The sequence below is a fragment of the Centropristis striata genome, chromosome 13 (genome assembly GCF_030273125.1).
Source record: "Centropristis striata isolate RG_2023a ecotype Rhode Island chromosome 13, C.striata_1.0, whole genome shotgun sequence".
Classification (NCBI taxonomy): Eukaryota; Metazoa; Chordata; class Actinopteri; order Perciformes; family Serranidae; genus Centropristis; species Centropristis striata.
Genome location: NC_081529.1, coordinates 36,353,968 through 36,375,197, shown reverse-complemented (window position 1 = coordinate 36,375,197; position 21,230 = coordinate 36,353,968). Strand labels below are relative to the sequence as shown.

Sequence of the window (21,230 nt, the reverse complement as noted above, 5' to 3'; positions counted from 1 at the left end):
GTGATATCTATTATTTAATTTTTTTACCCTATTCGCCTGTGGTGTCTTGACTTTATTGGCTTATTATGCTAATTATGCAAATTGCCCAAAGTGCAACTTTTAGCAACCAAGTTAAATTCCATCCATTAGGCCTATAGATAACATTTCTGCAATAAAACTTTAGGGTACTCAACATTTCTGGGTTTACTATTGGGCCTATGGGGATTATGGCTAGACTATAGGACATCAGCAAAAATGAGTTTCTCATCAACCTCTTTTTGACCTTTGATGACTTCTGTGTAGCCTACGTGTAATTTTACTATCCATAACTGAACTCAGTATGAGCAGAGCTTTCATTTGAGCCTAATATTAAGGCTCTATGACGATTTTGAAAAATGGACATTTAAAGAGCCAAAAATTGGCGGCCATCATGAATTTGGGTCAAAAATAGGTCAAATCAATAAATTTACATCATTTATGAATTTCTTGACCCAAATAGTCTCAGAAACCATGTATTATGCAGTACTGTGGTCCAAACCATTGAAAAGATATTGCCAGCTTGGCTGACGGTAGCCATTTTGGATTAAGGGCTCTCAAAAATTTTCCCCACATTTTTGAGAGGGGCACCCCGGCTCAATTTCTTATTTAACCCTTATAGATGACAAATCCAGTGAGAAACCAACCTTCGCTCTCCACGGTCACGGAACTGCTATAGATGACCCAACTATTAGGTACAAAACTAGGAAGTAGAGTCAAGTTAAATCACACCAGTTTTATTTAAATCACCCAGAATCACACAGCACACAACACCATAAACACTCAATACATTCTGATGACAGTTTTACACACACACACACACACACACACACACACACACTATGTTTAACACTTAAGAACAAGTTATTAATAACAGCAGTTTATTTTATTTTTAGACATTTGAGTTAGTGTGAGATCCATCCAGACACACAAACATGAGTTGTTTTGGTTTGTTTGTTTTTCTTTTCTTTTCTTTTTTTTTTGTTGGTATATATATTCTCAAACTGTCATACAGAAAGCCAAAACCATGTACATTAATTTTTGCTCTTTATCTTATAATTTTGCTTTTCATCCCACAATTTTGCCTTAGTTAGTAAAAAAAAAAAAAAAAGCCAGTTTACAAAAGAAAAGAACAACAAAATAAACGTGTTTCCAAAACATTTCAGGCCACTGTCTTATTAGCGTGAGCTGCAAAGGTCTCTGCCACCAACAAGGGGAAAACAATAGAAGCATCTGCAAACACCTGCAAGACAAAAATGAGAAGCAGAATATAAAAAAAAATCCTAGAACAAATTTCGAGAAGTTTTTATTCTGAGGACAGAATAAATTAGGCTGGGCACAAGTTCTCTCTGTTTGAAATGTAAAACATTATCCATGAATAAAGGATCTATTTGGTCACCAATTATTTAACAAATCAAGAACAGACACATAACTTTGGCATTAATATGTAATACTTATTAATACCAGACAATTCTCAATTCTCCTTCAAATACAGAGGATCAATAATCTGGAATGATCAGTTTAATAGTTTCCATCCTGTTTTCCTCTCATACACACACACACACACACACACACACACATTCTTGTACTTATATCTTTGTGAGGACCCTCATTGTAACAGTAAATTCCCTTGCAAGGTTATATTTTTGGATTTTTCATTAGTTTTAGTTTGAATTTTGTTTTGAATTTTTATTTTCAAATTCAGTTAGTTTTTATTAGTTTTTAGGGTGAGTTTGCTAGTTTTAGTTTAGTTTTTATTAGTTGTAGTTTTTTGTAATGGGGTATTTGTTGGGTGGGAGATTAAAAGAGGTCACAGTAAATTTTGCCTTTATTTCCTTTGTCTGATCCATCTTCATTATGTATGAAAAAAGTCGACAAAGATGAAAACGAAGGACATTTTCACTATAATTTTAGTTAGTTCTGTAACCACACAATACAGTTTCAGTTAATTATCATTATCATGTAACCTTTAACCCGTAAAACAAAGTCTGAAATCTCAAAAAAGCCTTTAAAGAAGTGAGGACCGGCCAAAATGTCCTCACTTCGCAAAAATGTCCTCACTCTGTTGGTTAAAAACGTGTTCCGGTCCTCACTATGTAGGAAGTACAAGAACACACACACACACACACACACACACATTTCTACACTTTTGTTTTATTTTACTTTTAATATAATTATAATTTTGCTTCCTTTTTATGTGTCATTATCTTTTTTATTATTTTGTCTATTTCATAGTTAGTTGTTTCTATTGTAACTAGTGAATGTTGGGTTTCTTGCACCTTCCTTTTGTTGTTATCTCTTTATCCTTGTCTTTTGTCTTGTTATTGTGCAAAATAAAAAAATAAAAACTACTGAAATACCTTTACGGGTCTGGCGTCGGAGCGGATCTTGCCCCAGGACACGGCCTCGTCAGGTCGGGCCCCCGAGTCACAACCATCAAACTCCTGAGCCGTGTTCACGTACACGGCAAAGTCAGCGCCACTCCTCTAGAGACACAACGTTACATCAACTGCAGTTAATTTACTACAGAGTATTTAAATAAAGATACAACAGAGGAAGAACTGGACGAACTAACAAGCCCGGACCCAGACATTTACCACATTTTCCCAACTCCAGAAAAAGAGTTTGAAAAGATTTGTTAAAGACTCTAGAAAACTCTGGTGTCCCACCTGGTCCCCTCTAAAGACATCTAGTGTTTAGAGTTTCTAGTCTCACTGAGGTTTTAGACAGACTGTCAATCTAGCAGGGAAACTATTTACAAGACTACAACTAGATTCTTTTAGCAGTTTTTTATTTTTTCATTTTTAATAATTTTAACATCTATTTTGGGTCATTTTGGGTCTTTTTTGATAATTCTTACATCTATTTTTGGTCATTTTGTATCTTTTTTTAATCTTTTTAACATCTATTTTGGGTCATTTTGGGTCTTTTTTAATCATTTTTATATCTATTTTTGGTCCATTTGTTCCTATTTTGATCATTTTGTGTCCTTTTTTTTGTCATTTTTACATCTACAGTCATGGAAACATTCTTGATAATAACCAAAATCATTATGAATAAAACCATGTTGTGTTACGTGACTGTGACAAACCCAAAACTAGTTAAAGACTGATATGAGACAGATTACTACCTTAAACTGAACCATGGAGATGACGGAGCAACGTGACTCCAGTAAAACTAGATTTACTAAAGACTTTCAGCTTCTAGTCTTTAGGGACTGGGGACATCTTTAGGTGGGAGCCAAATGAGTTTGTAAGCTTGGAGTTTTTCAAATATACTGACCATCACAGGAACAGATTCTGGGACACTTGTATAGAACAATAGACCTCATAACAGTAAGGTGACTTTATGCAGTGCAGAAAAAGGAAATCATTTATTTATTTTTTGACACAAGGGGACAGCTCTGTCTGAATGGGCTGCAATAATAAAGCAGGCAAAATACCTCCACTACTACTCGACCTCACCCAACAAAATCCAAACAATTACAACTTCCTGAAATGCCTGCAGGACATATTTTGGGCTGAGGTCATCAAACATCAAATCCAAGAGAGCAGAGTTCTTACCCATGAGATGGCGTTGCATATGTGGTGTTTAGCTACGCCTCCTCCCAACACGATCATCCCCACGCTGTTAGCAGCTACCGCCAGGTTGTTCACCTTCGAAACATCTGGAATCAAACGCTTATTGTGAAGACAATCTGACATCACAGAGACAAACTAGAACATTTAGAAATACATTTTGAGTGTGCTTGACTCTGGCCCGTGACTCTCTCCCAAACATTATTAGATTACAATTTAAACTGTTTTCAAAATGAAAAAGAGGAGGAAGTCATGTAAGATAATACACCAGGTGTTGGTGTGTGTGTTTGTCCGTGTGTGTCTGTGTGTCTGTCTGACACTGTCAAAATAACGAGAAAAAAGTCAAAATAACGAGAAAAAAGTCAAAATCACGAGTAAAAGTCAAAATAACGAGGAAAAAGTCGAAGTCACAAGAGAAAAGTAAAAATGAGAAAAAAAAGTAAAAATGAGAAGAATAAAGTTGAAGTCACCAGAAAAAAGTCAAAATAACGGGAAAAAGTCAAAAAGAGATAAAAGTCAAAATAATAAGAAAAAAGTCAAAATGAGAGAAAAGTCAAAATGAGAAAAAGTCAAAATGAGGAAATAACAAGAAAAAAGTCGAAATCACCAGAAAAAAGTTGAAATCACCAGAAAAATGTCAAAATGAGAAAAAGTCTAAATGAGAAGAAAAAAGTCGAAGTCGCGAGAAAAAAGTCAAAATGACAAAAAAGTCAAAATAACGAGAAAAAGTCAAAGTCACAAGAAAAAAGTCGCAATCACGAGAAAAAGTCACAATCACGAGAAAAATGTCAAAATGAGAAGAAAAAAGTCGAAGTCGCAAGAAAAAAGTCAAAATAATGACAAAAAAGTCGAAGTCACGAGAAAAAAGTCAAAATGAGAAAAAAAAAATCCAAATAACAAGAATAAAGTCGAAATAACGAAAGAAATCCTAAATGAGAAAAAAAAGTCAAAATGACGAGAAAAAAGTCGAAATCACAAGAAAAAAGTTGAAATCATGAGAAAAAAGTCAAAAGGACGGAAAAAAAAAGGCAAAATGAAGAAAGAAAAAAACTTGTCAGTTAGTGTGTAAAACTGGTCAGTTTGTGTAAACTGACAGATTTCAGTTAGTGTGTGTGTGTTGGGGGGGCAGGCTTTGGTAGCTAAGCAACCAGGGCCAGGTGGCATCCACCAATCAGAGCAGAACAATCAACTGAAATCAACTGCTGCTGTGAAGCCACTGACAGAGCAAAAAACTGCGAAACTTTCTCCTCCAACAGAAAGCATTTTGGGCAAAACCGTAACTCCTATCAGTGAAACGACTTCACTTTGAGCATCCTGAGTTCTTCCTGAACGTCTACATATGTGTTTTGTGAAGAAAAATTAAGAAATAGTTTTTTAGAGCGATCAGAAGAAACTGGTACCTCATTAATGAAGCAGAGACGTAGGTTATTTTACCTTCCACTATGTCCAGTATCAAGCCGGGGTTGTCAGCTGAGAAGAGGTAGAACAAGTCTCCTATAGCTCCGTCGGTCAGGGCCGGGCTGAACACCGGGATGTTATTCTGGAACAAACAGCAGATCACAGCTCAGGAACCAAACCACCAGCTGATCCAGATCAGGAACCAAACCACCAGCTGACCCAGATCAGGAACCAAACCACCAGCTGATCCAGATCAGGAACCAAACCACCAGCTGATCCAGATCAGTTTAAGGGCGCTTTCACACCTATCTGGTTTGGTCCGGACTTTAGGACTTTTCAGTTTGATCCGAACCTAAATCCCAGGTGTGAAAGGTGGCGCGGACCACGCTCCGCACCAAAGGACCAAAGTTTGGTCGACCAAAAGAGGTGGTCTCGGTCCGGACCAAACCAACCAAGGTCCCAACCTTTTGCAGTGTGAAAACAACTTTTTTTATAGTTCGGACCTTCGTATCAATGACAGAAGTTTTTTGCCATAACTGGCAGGATTGCGAACCGTTTTCTCCTCCTCTCCTGTCGACGGTGATACAGTTTCTCATGATGAGGAGGCTCATCTAGTGAACACCAAGCTCTCTCACATGTTGCTCATTAAGCTGCTGCTGCTGGTAGCTAAAGACCAGCAGCAGTATCACCACAGGTAAAAGGTGTCTCCTGGATTAATTTAGTGTAAACACGTTAAGGAAGTAACTCTGAGGTCAGATGGCGGCCGGCCTAACAACGCAGCGTAACCAAAACAAAATGAACCAGATAGTCCACAGGGAGATGACGTGTCCAGTAGAATTATCTTGTAAAGTCGTTATTCCTTTTGCAGCGTGAAACCAAAACCAACAGGACCAAATGCAGACAATGGAACAGAACACAGACCTTGGTTCGGACCTTGGTTTGGACTTTCAGGTGTGAAAACGCCCTAACAGTCTAATGCTGAAGCACCTTGTAGGCCCAGTAGAGCACCGACTCAGGGTGGTTGATCTCCTTCCCCAGACGACGGATCATCTTCGACGGAGTCCAGCGAACGCCCTGATAGAAGTTGATGTAGAATAAATAAATATAATAAATACACCAACAGTGATAAAGGGTAGAACAGCAATGTAAATCACTCCTTCATACCAAGGTTATAGTAATTTTTCATTAGTTTTAGTTTTAATTCCGTTGTGATTTTTTTGTTTTCAAATTCAGTTAGTTTTAGTTAGTTTTTAGAGTGAGTTTGCTAGTTTTAATTAGTTTTTATTTTCTGGAAAATGCTTTAGTTTTAGTTTAGTTTTTATTAGTTTTAGTTTTTTTTTGTAATGGGGTATTTGTTGGGTGCCAGATTCAATAAGGTCACAATAAATGTTGCCTTTTTGTCAATTTTGTCTTGTATATTTGTCACTTTTCCCCCATAAATTTGTCACTTTTTCTTGTCAATTTGACAATTCTTCTCTTTAAATTTGTCAATTTTTTTCTCATAAATTCGTCACTTTTTTCTTGTAAATTTGACAATTTTTTTCTTTAAATTTGTCACTTTTTTCTCAAAAATTCGTCACTTTTTTCTTGTAAATTTGTCACTTTTTTCTTGTAAATTTGTCACTTTTTCTGGTTAATTTGTCACTTTTTTCTTGTAAATTTGTCACTTTTTCTGGTTAATTTGTCACTTTTTTCTTGTAAATTTGGCATTTTTTTCTCGTAAATTTGGCACTTTTTTCTCGTAAATTTGTTACTATTTTTCTCGTAAATTTGAGAATTAAAAAAAAAATGTTTTTAATTTTTGTAAAATGCTTAGTTGTAGTGTAGTTTTTATGAGTTTCAGTTGTTTTGTAATGGGGTATTTGTTGGGTCCAGATTCAATAAGGTCACAATAAATGTTGCCTTTATTTCCTTTGTCTGATCCATCTCAGCCCCAATAAGTTTATTAAGTCATAAAACCAGATAGATGAAATAGATTTCATATCAAACAAAAAGGTTTACGCATGAAAAAAGTTGACAAAGACGAAAACGAAGGACCTTTTCACTATAATTTTAGTTCGTTTTAGTTAGTTTTGTAACCACAAAATACAGTTTCAGTTAGTTATCTTTTCTTTTTTTTTAAACTCTAGTTTTTATTTTTATTTTAACGAAAACGTTTTTTTAATTCTAGTTTTGGTTTTTTCGTTAGTTAACTATAATAACCTTGCTCCAAACACCTGAGTCTCCTGCTCCAGCAGCATCTGCTTCAGGATCGGTCTCAGCCACGCATCAAATTTTTCATAGTTTTCTTCAGGCACCAGAGTGTTTCCATTCCTGCAGACAAAGACACACAGGAAAACTGAATTATTGTGAATAAAAAGCTATTCGGTTTACTATCACTTAGAAAGAAAGCAGTTGAGAGTTTTAAGGCTGTTAAAGGGGCTCAGCTCGTTTATGCACTGTTTTCAGACAGATTCATAAGGTTTCGTATTCTACTAATCTAATGTTCTCTGACCTGTTGTGGCCTTTGTCCCACAGATCTTTGCCGGACATACAAAAGTCTCCGATGTAAGCCGGAGCCAAACACTTCATCAGATCCTCCTCGATACCGCCAGCTGTGGTCGACAACACATCCACCTGTAGAGAAATACACAGGTACATCTCAAAAAATTAGAATATCGTGAAAAAGTTCAATATTTTTTTGTCAATTATTTCAGAAAGTGAAACTCGTATATTATATAGCTGCATTACACATAGAGTGAAATACTTCAAGACTGTTTTTCTTGTAATTTTGATGATTCTGGCTTAGAGATAATGATAATATCACGAAGCTAGTGACAGAGCTCAGATTGGAAATGTTTTTTTTAGGTTTTTTTTACTCCGCCTGGGAGATTTACGAGAAAATACTAATACGGGAGGACGGCGGGAAAGAAGGGTAAAATAAGGGACTTTCCCAGCCAAATCGGGATACTTGGTATGGTTGAAAGAACCCCTCAAACAGAAAGCATTATAGTCCAAACCGTAGCTCCTATCATTGGTCCGACTTCACTTTGAGCATCCTCAGTTCTTCACTTTGAGCATCCTCAGTTCTTTCTGAACGTCTACATATGTGTTCGGTGAAGAAAAATGAAGAAATTGTTTTTTTTAGAGCGATTAGAAGAAACTGGTAGCTCTGCTTTTCTCCAGAAATGTTCCCTCCCTTTCCCCATGGCGGTCTATGGGGCTGTGGGTGGTGTTGGTGGATCATCTGTGCGTCCTACGCCCAAACTAGAACTCTGACAGCTTTACCACACCAATGTGAGGGAGAAGACACATTTTACTACGTTTATATCTATAAATTATTTCTGTAGAGTGGCATTTGCGGTTTCCAAATTTAATTTTTGTCACATTTTTCTCTCCCTCTCCACTCTAGTGATGATGTCATCCACTCTAGCCTCTCCATAGGGTAACATTGGGGGGATTTTTTTGGCGTGTTTTTGCCTAATAATTTGAAAACCGTTTGCCGAAACACTTAGAAAAGTCGGTAACGCTTTATAATAAGGTCCTTAATAACCATTAATTAACAAGTAATAAGGCATTGTTCTCGCTTTAGATCCGGTAGTTGCAAAAAGCATAGTTAACTTATAATAGATGAGCAATAAAGTATATTTTAATATCAATAAGCAAACAAAATAAGATTAATAAAGGCATGGCAAAGACATAATGGGTGGGTCATGGCCATTATTAACACTTATATAAGCTTATAAACACACTGTACTGTTCTCTTTATGTGTTCTACTTCCAAAGTGTTAACATAAATAAACAGCCAGCCAAACTCCTTTTCAAGAGCCAGGAAGTGAGCGTCCTTGCTCCTTTAATGACTTCTTAACAGCAGGTCAAGTCAGGATGACATATTGAACCGGAGTAAAACTAGAAAGAAAGTACAAAAATGTGCTTAATAGACTGCTATGACAGAAATATGTAAATATTGTAAATAATGTAATATCTGCGATTAACTATGATAAATAAGGTGTACAACAGGCAAGTATAAACACTGTAAGTAACAAAGACAACATATCAAAGTATGAATTATGACAGCAAAGTAATCTTATAGGCTCACACACAAAGTTATTATACATGAACAAACCTACAAAAATGTCTGTCAAAAGTCATCAATATTAATCATCAAACATGTAATGAACATCCACAACTTACAGCCATTGCTTTCTGAAGGATTCGCATGGAAGATTGCGCTGGATTAATTAAGAGAAACCTGACAACTGCAGTCATGCTCTATTCTCTGTTTTCATGCCTTCACTACTTTCTACTTCCTACTTCCTGTTTCCTGTTTCTTTCCACCTTCAAAGTAAAAGCTCAACCAACTTTTTTAAGGAAATAACAATACAAATACATTTTAACAATTAACTTAAACTCTTCACATATTAAAGACATACAGGGCAGAACACTCCCCGTCTGGCATTTACTGATGCCACTCAAGACTTAACCGTCCTTACTTGAACTTTGACCCTCTTGAGGCAGAAGTAAGACAACATCAGAGATAGGCCTTAAGAATGTCTTAACTTTGTCTTGCGATGTTGTCCGGACCTCGATTTTGCGGACCTTTCCATCACTGCTTGGGAGGGTGGAGGTGATCAGACCCATAGGCCACTCATTGCGAGGCACTTGGCTCTGTTTGAGAAGCACGATGTCCCCAACTTGCAGGTTCCGACATGCTGTGCGCCACTTGCGTCTTGGCTGGAGAGTGTGGAGATACTCATTTCTCCATCGAGACCAGAACTCATTTGCTAGGATCTGTACTTGCTTCCACTGACACTTGAAGAGATCCTTTTCATTGAAGCTGCCAGCTGGAGCAAGTACTCCTGGTTTTTGGGTTAGAAGCATAGCAGGCGTCAGCAGCATTGGCGAAGAGGGATCGGAGGAGACGGGGACTAATGGTCTAGCGTTGACGATAGCAGACACCTCTGCCATCAGAGTACAGAGCACGTCATGAGTCAGGTGAGAATGTCTGGTTTGCAGCAACATGGAGTCAAGAATCCTCCGGGTTACGCCGATCATGCGCTCCCAGACTCCCCCCATGTGGGATGCATGTGGGGGATTGAATTCCCAAGTGCAGCCATTCTCGTGAAGGTACTTGTGTATGTTGTTTTGGTTTGGATCATCTCGACCCATGCCCAGTTCAGAACTGGCTCCAACAAAGTTCGTACCTCTATCTGATCTGAGCTGCTTAGCCGGCCCCCTTAATGCGAAAAACCTACGCAGGGCGTCGATGCAACCGGCAGTGTCCATGGACTCTATAACTTCCACATGTATAGCTCTGGTACTCATGCATGTGAAGAGTATAGCCCATCGCTTACTCTGAGCCGCTCCACCTCTTGTGCGTCGGGTGACCACATTCCAGGGACCAAAAACATCCAAACCCACATATGTGAATGGTGGAGATGAGGTCAGACGCTCCGGTGGGAGGTCGGCCATCTTTTGGGTCTCGAGTTTGCCCCTCAGCTTGCGGCATGTGACACAGTGATGAAGAACTGAACATATCAGTCTCTTGCCAGCAACAATCCACAGGCCAGCTGCCCTGACTGCTCCCTCCGTGAATTGTCGCCCTTGGTGTTTCACATTGGTGTGGTAATGACTCACCAGTAATCTTGTGACATGACTTTGTTTTGGCAGAATGATGGGATTCTTTACCTCAGGGTTGACTGATGCATGTTTCAGACGTCCTCCAGTCCGCAATAGACCATCGCACATGAAAGGATCAAGATCCAGGATTGCACTTGATCTTGGGATGGCTTGGCTCTCTTGTAGTGCAGCATACTCGTGTGGATAAGCATCCCTTTGAACAGACTTGAGTATGACCATCTTCGCCGCTTCCAACTCTTCCAGAGTGCGAAGTTTGCTGCATCGATGCCATCCTTTGCATGTAGCTGAGGGGTCTGACCTGAAGGAACGAGTCTGGTGGATCAAGAAGGAAACTGCTCTCAGCAGAGATTCCCAGGTGGAGAAGCGCTGGAACCGTTCTGAGGTAAGTTTACCCTCACTTATGCAAGTCGCAAGGGTGGTCAGCTGAGATCTCACATCCACGTCTGTCTCAGGATCCACTAGTTCGAAGGACTCGTGTGTTTCAGGCTGGAGTGGTTTGTGAATGAACTCTGGCCCAGTAAACCACATGGTGTCAGTAAGTCGTGATGCAGGTACAGACCTAGTGGCCAGATCAGCAGGATTCTGATCCGTATGCACGTAGTGCCACTACTGTGGAGAAGTTGTCTGGCGTATGCGGTGAACACGATTATGTACGTATACAAAGAATCTCTTGGAATCGTTATGAATATATCCAAGGACAACTTTGCTGTCACAGTAAAACTTGACAGCTTCTGGCTTGTGGTCAAGCTCGTCGAGAATCAGTTCCGCCATTTCAACGGCCAGCACAGCTCCACATAGTTCAAGGCGTGGGATAGTGGGTTCTGGTTGAGGGGCTAGCTTTGCCTTCCCGAGCACAAAACCAACTCTGCACTGCCCATCTGTGGTGATGACCCTCAGGTAAGCTACGGCTCCTATGGCCCAGTTTGAAGCGTCCGAAAAAAGACACAGCTCAGTGTATGTGGCGTTGGAGAGGGACTGATGTATGTACGAGCGAGGAAGATGGAGGCTGCTCAAATCATGGAGTGACTTTTTCCATGTTTCCCATTTGATGAACTTGTCTGCAGGGAGTTCTGTGTCCCAATCATGAATGTCAGCAGAAAGTTCTCTGAGCAATGCTCGTCCCTGGATCGTCACTGGTGCAACCAAGCCCAACGGGTCAAAGAGGCTATTGACTGTAGATAACACTCCTCGTCGAGTGAACGGCTTATCGCTGACTGCTACCCGGAATGTGAAAGTGTCAGAGTCTATGTTCCAGCACAAACCAAGGCTTCTTTGTGCAGGGAGAGCCTCTTCCTCAAGGCCTAAGTCTTTAAGGCCTGCTGCCAAGTCTCCAGGTGTGAAGGCTTGCATGACTGTGACGCTGTTTGAAGCAATCTTATGCAGCTTCAGATTTGATTCTGCCAGTGAAGCTTGAGTGCGCTTGAGAAGATCGATTGCCTCAGCCTCAGTTGGGAGGGAGATGAGCCCATCGTCTACGTAAAAGTGTCTGTTGACAAAGTGGCATGAGTCAGATCCATAGTTCTGCATACCTGCTTGGGCTGCTCTTCGAAGGCCGTAAATAGCCACCGCAGGTGAGGGGCTATTCCCGAACACATGCACTCGCATTCGGTACTCTGCTATCTCCTTAGTCAGATCGTTATCTTTGTGCCAGAGGAATCTTAGGAAGTTTCTGTGGTCATCTCTCACCAAGAAACCATAAAACATTTGTTGAATGTCGGCTGTCAGTGCAACAGCTTCTTTTCTGAACCTGAGCAGTACTCCGAGTAGGGAGTTATTCAGGTCAGGACCCGAGAGCAGGACGCTGTTGAGCGAGATACCATCTTCCTGAGCACTCGAGTCAAACACTACTCGTATTTGACCCGGCTTTTGGTGATGGTACACTCCAAAAATGGGTAAGTACCAACATTCTTCGTTTTCGTGGAGAGTGGGTGCTTCCTCTGCATGTCCGTTGTCATAGAGCTTTCCCATAAAAGCAACAAACTGTTCTTTCATTTCAGGATTTTTGTTCAGCGTACGTCGCAAGGAGTGGAGACGGGAGAGGGCTTGAGCACGGTTATTTGGAAGGCGAGGTCTAGGTGACCTGAAAGGTAGAGGGGCGATCCAACTGTTTTGCTCGTCTCTCCGGCACTCTGCCTGCATGATCTCCAGAAAGGTCTCATCCTCAAACGACAAGGCAGGTTTGTTATCGTTCTTTGTTCTCTCAAACACATCTTGTCCAAGTTTGTCTTTAGCAGGGACACCAGGAGCAGGATTGCTGGACAGATGGGTTGTGGTACAGTTCCTGCGCTCCCCGCCATAGCCTGCTTTCTCTTTAACACTGACGTGCTTCTGGCAAGGCGTCAGAATGGATGGTCTTCCATTTTGCAGGACGTTGGTCTTGAAGACAGATACAGTGGGCTTGTGGGCACTGTCAATGCAAACTTCTCCTACTATAACCCACCCTAAATCCAAACGCTGGGCAAAAGGGGAGTCGTGGGGCCCATTAATTTGTTGTCTCACCTTGTGGACACGTATGAGGTCTCTCCCCAGTAGGATTAAAATCTGTGCGTCAGGATCAATCTCTGGGAGGTAAGGCTCCACAGATTTCAAGTGAGCATGAGAGCGAGCAACCTCTGGTGAGGGGATTTCTGATCTGTTGCTCATAATCTCATTACATTCGATGAGTGGGGGTAAGTCCAAACAGACGTCACCATTCAATGCTTCTATCTGAAAACCGACTGCCTTCCTTCCAGTCATTTCAGTGGTTCCAGCACAGGTCCTCATCAGGTAAGGTGCGAGGCTACCACGGACATTGAAGAGCTGGAAAAACTCAGATTTGGCCAGCGAGCGATTGCTCTGGTCGTCAAGGATAGCATACATTTTGACTGACCGTTCTCGTTGTCCTTGAGGGAATACTCGCACTAAGCATATCTTTGCACAAGATCGTGCTGGGAGACCTTCCCCACAGACCTCAGTGCACCTAGAAGTCACCTCTGGAGGAGAGCTGTTTTGCTGCTCTGTGTCTGATTCCGTCGCAGGAGACATAGATGAGAAGTTAGTGTCTGGGTGTAAGGCTGTGCAGTGTTGATTACTCTCGCACTCATTGCATTTCAGCTCCACTGGGCATTCTCTGGCCATATGAGTAATAGAGCAACACTTGAAACAACGCCTGTTTTCTTTCAGGAGTTTCTTGCGTTCTGTGAGTGGCTTCATTTTAAAGGCTCTACATTTCTCCAGGGGATGAGGTTTATTATGGAGTGGACAGTACTTGTTCTTGTCTGTCTCCGTTCTGTGCACTGAGCTTGAATCTCCGGTTGTTGACACATCCGTCTTATGCACAGATATAGCTGTCTTCCAACCATCATGCCTTGCACTGGGCCTTTCATTGCGGTACTGAGTCCGGTTGCTGCTTGTCAAAATAAAGCTAGGATCATTTCTGGCTTTCGCCTGGTTCCTGACAAAGTCAGCGAAGAACGAGAAGGGAGGAAAGCAAACCCTGTATTGTTCTTTGTAATGTGAGCCAACAGAGAGCCATTTTTCTTGTAAGCTTGGTGGCAGCTTTTCAACGATGGGGTTAATTCCTCGAGGTGTGTCAAGGTAGCTCAGCCCAGGTAGATATCCGTCCTCTTTAGCTGAGAGTAGCTCCATGAGCAGGTCGCTAAGTTCTCTTAGCTTAATGTTTTCCTTTGAAGAGAGACGAGGAAAGTTGTCAAGCCGCTTAAATAAAGCACTCTCTATGACTTCGGGGGTGGCATAACACTCTTGTAGTCTTGTCCATGCTAACTCAAGTGCAGCTTTAGGGTTGGTAATATAGACAGCACGTAATCTTTTAACGTGTTCGGAGGACTCCTTTCCTAGCCATTTTACCAGTAGATCCAACTCCTCACTGGCTGTTAGCTCCAAGCCCTGAGTGGTGTTAAAGAAGGAGGACTCCCATGCTCTGAAGCTCTCAGGGTGGTCATCAAATTTCGTGAGACCTGTGGTTACCAACTCCCTGCGAGCGAGATACTTGGCAAAGTCTATCATGTCAGCAGATGGAGCAGAAGAAGAATCTTGTTTGTCGTTCTTTGGACAATGGTTTGTATAGCTTGCATTTCTGTATGAAGGAGAGCCCTGCTCCTGATAGGTTTTTAAGGGAGACTGGGGGTGCTGACGGTGTGAGCTAGGATGCTGAGGTGCAGGTAGGTACTCACTCTGCTGTGTCTCTCTCGATGCCGCCAGCATGACATCACAGTTGTATGCAGGGCTTAACACAGGGGCTTCGTGCATTTTTAACTGTGGTATTTCTTTGAGAGAGGGAGGTATATCTGGAGGGGGTGTGGCAGGTTTATAGCTGGCCTGAGACTGATGTTCCAGGTATGCCTGAGTTCGTTGTCTTATTATCTGAGGAGAGACACCACTCCTGGCGCTGCGCATATCCTCACATTCTGTCCCTGCTGCAGCTTCTAAAACTTCAGCCTCTGCATTGGCGGCAGCAGCTGCTGTTTCCAGTCCTAGAGCTTCCAAATCCACTTCTAATGTAGCTTTTTCCAAATCCAATTTGGCTCTCTGTTTTTTCAATTCCAACTCCCTTTGTGCAAATGTGGCCCTGGTGCGAGCAGCTTCGGCTTTGGCTCTAGCTTTAGCAGCAGCGCTGGCTACTGAAGCTTTGGAAGAAGATGTGTACTTAGAGCTGGACACTGATGACCCTTTTTCTTCATCTGTTGCATGGGCTTCCATAACTGTAGCGAATGAAACCTTCTTATATTATGGCTTTTTACTGTACTGTTCTCTTTATGTGTTCTACTTCCAAAGTGTTAACATAAATAAACAGCCAGCCAAACTCCTTTTCAAGAGCCAGGAAGTGAGCGTCCTTGCTCCTTTAATGACTTCTTAACAGCAGGTCAAGTCAGGATGACATATTGAACCGGAGTAAAACTAGAAAGAAAGTACAAAAATGTGCTTAATAGACTGCTATGACAGAAATATGTAAATATTGTAAATAATGTAATATCTGCGATTAACTATGATAAATAAGGTGTACAACAGGCAAGTATAAACACTGTAAGTAACAAAGACAACATATCAAAGTATGAATTATGACAGCAAAGTAATCTTATAGGCTCACACACAAAGTTATTATACATGAACAAACCTACAAAAATGTCTGTCAAAAGTCATCAATATTAATCATCAAACATGTAATGAACATCCACAACTTACAGCCATTGCTTTCTGAAGGATTCGCATGGAAGATTGCGCTGGATTAATTAAGAGAAACCTGACAACTGCAGTCATGCTCTATTCTCTGTTTTCATGCCTTCACTACTTTCTACTTCCTACTTCCTGTTTCCTGTTTCTTTCCACCTTCAAAGTAAAAGCTCAACCAACTTTTTTAAGGAAATAACAATACAAATACATTTTAACAATTAACTTAAACTCTTCACATATTAAAGACATACAGGGCAGAACACACACAATATTGTTAATAAGCATCTTGTAAGGACTTACAAGGGCCTTCGTTCGTTCTGTCCTTCGTTTCCGTCTTTGTCAACTTTTTTCATCCGTAAACCTTTTTGGTTGATATGAAATCTATTTCATCTATCTGGTTTTATGACTTAATAAACTTATTGGGGCTGAGATGGATCAGACAAAGGAAATAAAGGAAACATTTATTGTGACCTTATTGAATCTGGACCCAACAAATACCCCATTACAAAACAACTACAACTAATAAAAACTACACTACAACTAATAAAAACTAAACTACAACTAATAAAAACTAAACTACAACTAATAAAAACTAAACTAAAATGAATTTTTAAAAAAGTGACAAATATATGAGAAAAAAAATGACAAATTTACAAGAAAAAAGCGACGAATTTATGAGGAAAAAAAGCGACAAATTTAAAGAAAAAAATTGTCAAATTTACAAGAAAAAAGTCACAAATTTACAAGAAAAAAGTGACAAATTTACAAGAAAAAAGTGACGAATTTATGAGAAAAAAAATTGACAAATTTAAAGAGAAGAATTGTCAAATTGACAAGAAAAAGTGACAAATTTACACTTGTCATAGTCGAGCCGGTCCATTTGATACCTTTTTAGTGTTTGTGAGAGCAAAACTCGACCAGAAAGTAGTCGACCAGTAGTAGTCGACCAGAAAACAACACGGACGAAACATAAAGAAGAAATGAGAAGAAGCCGGGTGGAGAGTAGATAGTGGGCTCTTACAAGCACACTCAAAAAGACAAAACATGGATATGATGGGTATTAACGTGGTGCTAATGCTTCATTAGTGGTGGAGGTTTGTACCATTCTGTGCTCTGCCAGGTAGCGGATGGTCTCCCTGACTCCGCTGCTGATGAGGTTGGAGGTGTAGCTGAGGAAGATGGTGCAGCTCATGAGGCAGGGGCAGGTGGACGGGTCCTCGTTTCCATGTCCGTTCACCACCTGCAACGGCTGCTGACGCTTCTCGATCTGTGGATGTGGAGTCGGTTAGAGCAGTAGTTCTCAACCTTTTTGAGTCGCGACCCCCAATTTAACATCCATGTTGTCTGCGACCCCCGCTCACTGAACACAATCTCACACACACAGTTCAGATTACCCAAAAAGGAAACAATATGACCAAAAAAGACACAAATTGTCCACAAAATGATCAAAAAAAGACAGAAAATGACCAAAAAAGACAGAAAGTGACCCAAAAAAAGACACAAAATGACCAAAAAAGACACGAAATGACCAAAAAAAGACACAAAATGACCAAAAAGGACACAAATTGACCACAAAATGATCAAAAAAAGACAGAATGACCAAAAAAGACACTAAATGACAAACAAAAAACCCCACAAAATGACCAAAAAAAGACATTAAGTGACCAATAACACATTAACACTTTAACACAGTGGAGACAGAGCTGACTTCCAAAATGATTTGGCGACCCCCAGAAATCATCTCGAGACCCCAATTGGGGTCCCGACCCCAAGGTTGAGAATAGCTGGGTTAGAGAGACGGGTCTAATCAATGAATGTGATCATTAATGCAGCTGTTTGGGTGTTCGTATCTTATAAAAGCTAAAAGCTAGAAATACATGACAACCAAAACATTTAACATAGACACTCAAGGTGTACTCACCAGTCTGTTGATCTTATTCATGTCGCTGTTTTAACCCTTCTAATGTACAACATGGTCTAAAATGACCCTCATTCATTCCCTTCATGTTATTTAATGCTGCTGTGTGTTTCTGTGCTCTATCTTTTGATATCAACTTATTTTATGATTGAATATTCCAAGTATTCTTTAAATATCTTGTTTTTGATAACAACAGATCATTATTATTTCCATTTTACCTCTCATACTTTAAGAAGAATTTTTTTTTTGTATTACTATAATAGCTAACTTCTTGGCTAAGTAGCTTGCTAAGCTAACTACTTAGTCAAGAAGTTAGCTAAGTAGTTAGCTTAGCAAGCTACTTAGCTAAATACTTAGCCAAGAAGTTAACTAAGTAGTTAGCTTAGCAAGCTACTTAGCTAAATACTTAGCCAAGGAGTTAGCTAAGTAGTTAGCTTAGCAAGCTACTTAGCTAAATACTTAGCCAAGAAGTTAGCTAAGTAGTTAGCTTAGCAAGCTACTTAGCTCAATACTTAGCCAAGAAGTTAGCTAAGTAGTTAGCTTAGCAAGCTACTTAGCTAAATACTTAGCCAAGAAGTTAACTAAGTAGTTAGCTTAGCAAGCTACTTAGCTAAATACTTAGCCAAGAAGTTAGCTAAGTAGTTAGCTTAGCAAGCTACTTAGCAAGCTACTTAGCTAAATACTTAGCCAAGAAGTTAGCTAAGTAGTTAGCTTAGCAGGCTACTTAGCTCAATACTTAGCCAAGAAGTTAACTAAGTAGTTAGCTTAGCAAGCTACTTAGCTAAATACTTAGCCAAGAAGTTAACTAAGTAGTTAGCTTAGCAAGCTACTTAGCAAGCTACTTAGCTAAATACTTAGCCAAGAAGTTAGCTAAGTAGTTAGCTTAGCAGGCTACTTAGCTAAATACTTAGCCAAGAAGTTAACTAAGTAGTTAGCTTAGCAAGCTACTTAGCTAAATACTTAGCCAAGAAGTTAGCTAAGTAGTTAGCTTAGCAAGCTACTTAGCTAAATACTTAGCCAAGAAGTTAACTAAGTAGTTAGCTTAGCAAACTACTTAGCTAAATACTTAGCCAAGAAGTTAACTAAGTAGTTAGCTTAGCAAGCTACTTAGCTAAATACTTAGCCAAGAAGTTAGCTAAGTAGTTAGCTTAGCAAGCTACTTAGCTAAATACTTAGCCAAGAAGTTAACTAAGTAGTTAGCTTAGCAAGCTACTGAGCTAAATACTTAGCCAAGAAGTTAGCTAAGTAGTTAGCTTAGCAAGCTACTTAGCTCAATACTTAGCCAAGGAGTTAGCTAAGTAGTTAGCTTAGCAAGCTACTTAGCTAAATACTTAGCCAAGGAGTTACCTAAGTAGTTAGCTTAGCAAGCTACTGAGCTAAATACTTAGCCAAGAAGTTAGCAAAGTAGTTAGCTTAGCAAGCTACTTAGCTAAATACTTAGCCAAGAAGTTAGCTAAGTAGTTAGCTTAGCAGGCTACTTAGCTCAATACTTAGCCAAGAAGTTAACTAAGTAGTTAGCTTAGCAAGCTACTTAGCTAAATACTTAGCCAAGAAGTTAACTAAGTAGTTAGCTTAGCAAGCTACTTAGCAAGCTACTTAGCTAAATACTTAGCCAAGAAGTTAGCTAAGTAGTTAGCTTAGCAGGCTACTTAGCTAAATACTTAGCCAAGAAGTTAACTAAGTAGTTAGCTTAGCAAGCTACTTAGCTAAATACTTAGCCAAGAAGTTAGCTAAGTAGTTAGCTTAGCAAGCTACTTAGCTAAATACTTAGCCAAGAAGTTAACTAAGTAGTTAGCTTAGCAAACTACTTAGCTAAATACTTAGCCAAGAAGTTAACTAAGTAGTTAGCTTAGCAAGCTACTTAGCTAAATACTTAGCCAAGAAGTTAGCTAAGTAGTTAGCTTAGCAAGCTACTTAGCTAAATACTTAGCCAAGAAGTTAACTAAGTAGTTAGCTTAGCAAGCTACTGAGCTAAATACTTAGCCAAGAAGTTAGCTAAGTAGTTAGCTTAGCAAGCTACTTAGCTCAATACTTAGCCAAGGAGTTAGCTAAGTAGTTAGCTTAGCAAGCTACTTAGCTAAATACTTAGCCAAGGAGTTACCTAAGTAGTTAGCTTAGCAAGCTACTGAGCTAAATACTTAGCCAAGAAGTTAGCAAAGTAGTTAGCTTAGCAAGCTACTTAGCTAAATACTTAGCCAAGAAGTTGGCTAAGTAGTTAGCTTAGCAAGCTACTGAGCTAAATACTTAGCCAAGAAGTTAGCTAAGTAGTTAGCTTAGCAAGCTACTTAGCTCAATACTTAGCCAAGAAGTTAGCTAAGTAGTTAGCTTAGCAAGCTACTTAGCTCGATACTTAGCCAAGAAGTTAGCTAATTTGAAAACAAAAAATGACAACAAAACTAAAACTAATGAACAATCCCAAACTATGCTAACCTTTCTAAAACCATCTCACCATGCTGTTGATCTCGTGGATGGCCAGGCCGACCCTGGTGGCCTGCAGGCCGGTGGAGCAGTAGGACCTGAGCAGGGCGCTGTGGTCCACTCCATGGTTGAAGTCGTAACCTTTGACCTTTGGGGTCCCCTTGGGCATGGGGGAGGTCTTCCTGTAGATATCTCCATCTAGTGGGTGGACATGTTGCGCCATGTTGTCTGAAAGGACAATAATTAAACAGCACTGTCTTCAGTTGGCCTGTAAATATAGAAACAGCTCCAGTACTGGGAGGAAAACGAGATATTTCCCATGAAAGAAAAGTGAAAATGAAGCATTCTGGTGAGCAGAGTCCAGATAAAGGAGCAGTCAGACCAGAGGCACTGCTACTCCTGATAACTGATTAAAAAAAGGTCCCACCCATTTACCACTGACCAATATCAGCCATAATAAATTGGCTTTCACTCTATTAACATTTTGGGGTTTGAGGCTATTTTGTCGTTTTTTTGACTCCTTTTTTTCATTCTTCCTGTATGAAAAACTTTAAAAGTTTTCCCCATGTCGTGTTGGTATTATTGTTTTCAGCACAACCTCACTGATATGACCTATATTTGATTTACTGGATCAACATTTTTAACACAAAAACATACCAAAAACACACAAAATTACAAAAACACACATGAAAAACACATTTATTTATTTTTTTACAAAAACCCCCACATAAAACAACAAAAACACACAAAAACACACATGAAAAACAACATTTTTTTACAAAAAGCCCCCACATAAAACAACAAAAACACACCGAAAACACATACTTTAAAAAAAAATTTTTTTTACAAAAAACACACAAAAAATGACAAAAACACACCGAAAACACATACTTAATTTTTTTTTTTTTTTAACAAAAAACACACAAAAAATGACAAAAACACACAAAAAACATTAAAGCCAAAATATTGCATTAAAAATGCTGAATGCAAACTGCAAAAACTCACACTTGGTCGAGGTGTTTTTTTTTTTTTACCTTTGCTGTAAAAGGGTTGTTGCACTAAATTGGACATTGAAACTTGTAATAAAGCTGCTTGGAGTGGACTCCAGAGGGTTA

General features: G+C 39.7%; 1 protein-coding gene across 2 annotated transcripts; it reads right to left on the bottom strand.

Annotated features, from left to right (window-relative positions):
• Nucleotides 1–302: 302 nt before the first annotated feature.
• On the bottom strand, nt 303–20,802 carry LOC131984171 (deoxyhypusine synthase-like). Of its 2 annotated transcripts, none has more exons than XM_059349063.1 (9): nt 20,147–20,802; nt 16,882–17,046; nt 7,486–7,607; nt 7,208–7,304; nt 5,979–6,065; nt 5,028–5,133; nt 3,579–3,682; nt 2,376–2,501; nt 303–1,258 (listed from the first exon to the last, which is right to left on the bottom strand). In XM_059349063.1, the coding sequence occupies exons 1-9, from the start codon at nt 20,336–20,338 to the stop codon at nt 1,178–1,180; spliced, it is 1,080 nt and encodes a 359-aa protein (XP_059205046.1). In that variant the 5' UTR covers nt 20,339–20,802; the 3' UTR covers nt 303–1,177. The 2 variants fall into 2 exon arrangements, with proteins under 2 accessions (XP_059205046.1, XP_059205047.1); XM_059349064.1 differs by lacking the exon at nt 20,147–20,802 and adding an exon at nt 17,701–17,717.
• Between the last annotated feature and the right edge of the window lie 428 nt (nt 20,803–21,230).